The sequence below is a fragment of the Nestor notabilis genome, unplaced genomic scaffold (genome assembly GCF_000696875.1).
Source record: "Nestor notabilis isolate BGI_N333 unplaced genomic scaffold, ASM69687v1 scaffold21902, whole genome shotgun sequence".
Lineage (NCBI taxonomy): Eukaryota > Metazoa > Chordata > Aves > Psittaciformes > Psittacidae > Nestor > Nestor notabilis.
The window spans coordinates 1,462-3,607 of NW_009919007.1; the positions used below are offsets into that span (position 1 = coordinate 1,462).

At 52.7% G+C, this 2,146-nt stretch overlaps 1 protein-coding gene across 1 annotated transcript; it reads left to right on the forward strand.

The window, feature by feature from the left end:
• The first annotated feature begins 1,771 nt into the window (after window positions 1-1,771).
• LOC104402213 (spermatid-specific manchette-related protein 1-like) lies at window positions 1,772-1,903 on the forward strand. Its single transcript, XM_010010028.1, has one exon. It carries the CDS (start codon window positions 1,772-1,774, stop codon window positions 1,901-1,903), a length of 132 nt encoding a protein of 43 aa, XP_010008330.1.
• The last annotated feature ends 243 nt before the right edge of the window (window positions 1,904-2,146 follow it).

Consider the following 2,146-nt stretch of genomic DNA (forward strand, 5'->3'; position numbering starts at 1 on the left):
ATGGTTTTGCTTGGGAAGGGATGGGATGGGATCGGATGGCTTTGCTTGGAATGGGATGGGATGGCTTGGGATGAGGTATGTTAATAATTAAGGAGGCTGGAGCACCTCCCGTATGAAGACAGGCTGAGAAAGTTGGGGCTGTTCAGCCTGGAGAAGAGAAGCTGCGTGGAGACCTTATAGCAGCTTCCAGTGTCTGAAGGGGGCCTATAAGGATGCTGCAGAGGGACTCTTCGTTAGGGACTGTAGTGACAGGACAAGAGGTGATGGATTTACACTGAAACAGGAGAAGTTCAGGTTAGATCTAAGGAAGAAGTTCTTCACTGTGAGGGTGGTGAGGCTCTGGAACAGGCTGACCAGAGAAGTGGTAAATGCCCCATCCCTGGCAGTGTTCAAGGCCAGGCTGGACAGAGACTTGGGCAACATGGTCTAGGGTCAGGCATCCCTGCACACGGAAGGGAGGTTGGAACTCGATGATCTTAAGGTCCCTTCCAACCCAAACCACTCTATGTTGCCTTGGGTTCAGATCACTTGGGATGGACATCACCTCCCTTGTTCTCGGGGCCACTGCTCACTCTACTTCCTCTGTCTCTTGCAGGAGCATCCCGTGCTGCCACCATCACAGATCCAGAACGATATTCTGTGCCTTTGCTCGTTGCCACCAACCATCCTCGCAGTGCAGGACGCCTAGGTGCATGCAGCTTCAGTGGGGCAATGCTCCAAGCCAGCTGCCCTGGGCAGAAGCCTATCCTTTTTAACCAGAGCCAGCCAGCCACTCTCTCTCTCTTCATCAGGGTTTCACACTCAAGTGCTCAGAGGGTTATCCTGGGGACAATGGTGCAGACTGCAGAGCGCGAGGGGTAGCAGGTCCCACCATGGTGTCCATGCAGGCAGAGATGCAGCCACTGCACTTCCATCTCTCAGGCCAAGCTGATGGGACCAGGGAGGGCAGGACACCCTGGTGCTGGGCTGTGGAGTGTCTTGTTGCTACCTGTTGAGAAGCAGTTGCTAAATTTACCCCCACGATGGGTGTTTCTATGCTTGGTCCCATCCAGCATCCTTGGGACTGGACAGAACCCAAAACCTTGCCTGGCTGCATACAGCTCTGCATCTCCCCAGTTTTGGGACCACATCGGTGTTTCTTGTGCTGCCCATTTACTTTCTGTTGTCACTGTTTGCTCTTTCCATCCAAGAACCTGTTCCCTGCTCACACTGTTCATTACATTGTAATCAGCCCTGTCCTTCACCCCTGCAGGTCCAGCAGCACCTTTTAATCCTCACATGTTTACCCTTACGATGCCTCCATTGCTGAGGCAGCTATTTCAGCACTGGGAAAGCAGTGAGGAAAGAGAGGAAGCTGTTCAACCATCACTCCGCTACTGCACCTACCCACCAAGGGAAAAAATTAGGCATCAGGCTTTGCAGAAAGCATGTGATTGGCTTTAAATTCCTGCGCCCAGAAACTAAAACCAAGTGAGAACAAAAAGGGAGCACTGGGTTCTCCAAAGCTGTCCCTCAGCCTGAGCCACAGAGAGATGGTTCTCAAGGTCTCCTCCACTAAGAAACAGGAAGAGTTTCCTGGACTCCATCCCTGGCACTGTTCAAGGCCAGGCTGGACAGAGCCTTGGGAGACATGGTCTGATGGAAGGTGTCCCTGCCCACAGCAGGGGGTTGGAACCAGATGATCTTAAAGTCCTTTCCAACCCAAACCATTCTATGTTTATATGGCTGGCATGGCTTCTCTTTTCTTCTTCCTCACTGGAGTTTTCCCTCCATGGCTGATAACTTCACCTGCTTTCCTAGGTGGGACACAAGCTTCTTCACAAATACACAAGGAGTCCAGAGAGGCAGCTACACCATCCACCCTGAGTTTGTGTCCGAAGGCTTGTACACTCCTGCCTATTGAAGAGCAAAGATGGGCTCTCATTAAAACTGGCTTGAACAGCAGCTTCCCTCACGCTCTCTCCTACAGGCTGGGCAAGTTCTGGGGGATGGGGGATAAACTTCAGTGAGTGCTTCCACGGCCCTCACAGTGGTACCTGCCACCACCCGCGAGCTGGACGCCAGGAAAGCACACACAGAAAAGCTCTCAGAGCACGGTAACACAGGCAGGAATAGCAGCAGTCAGGCACTGGCACCCGCGTCTGTC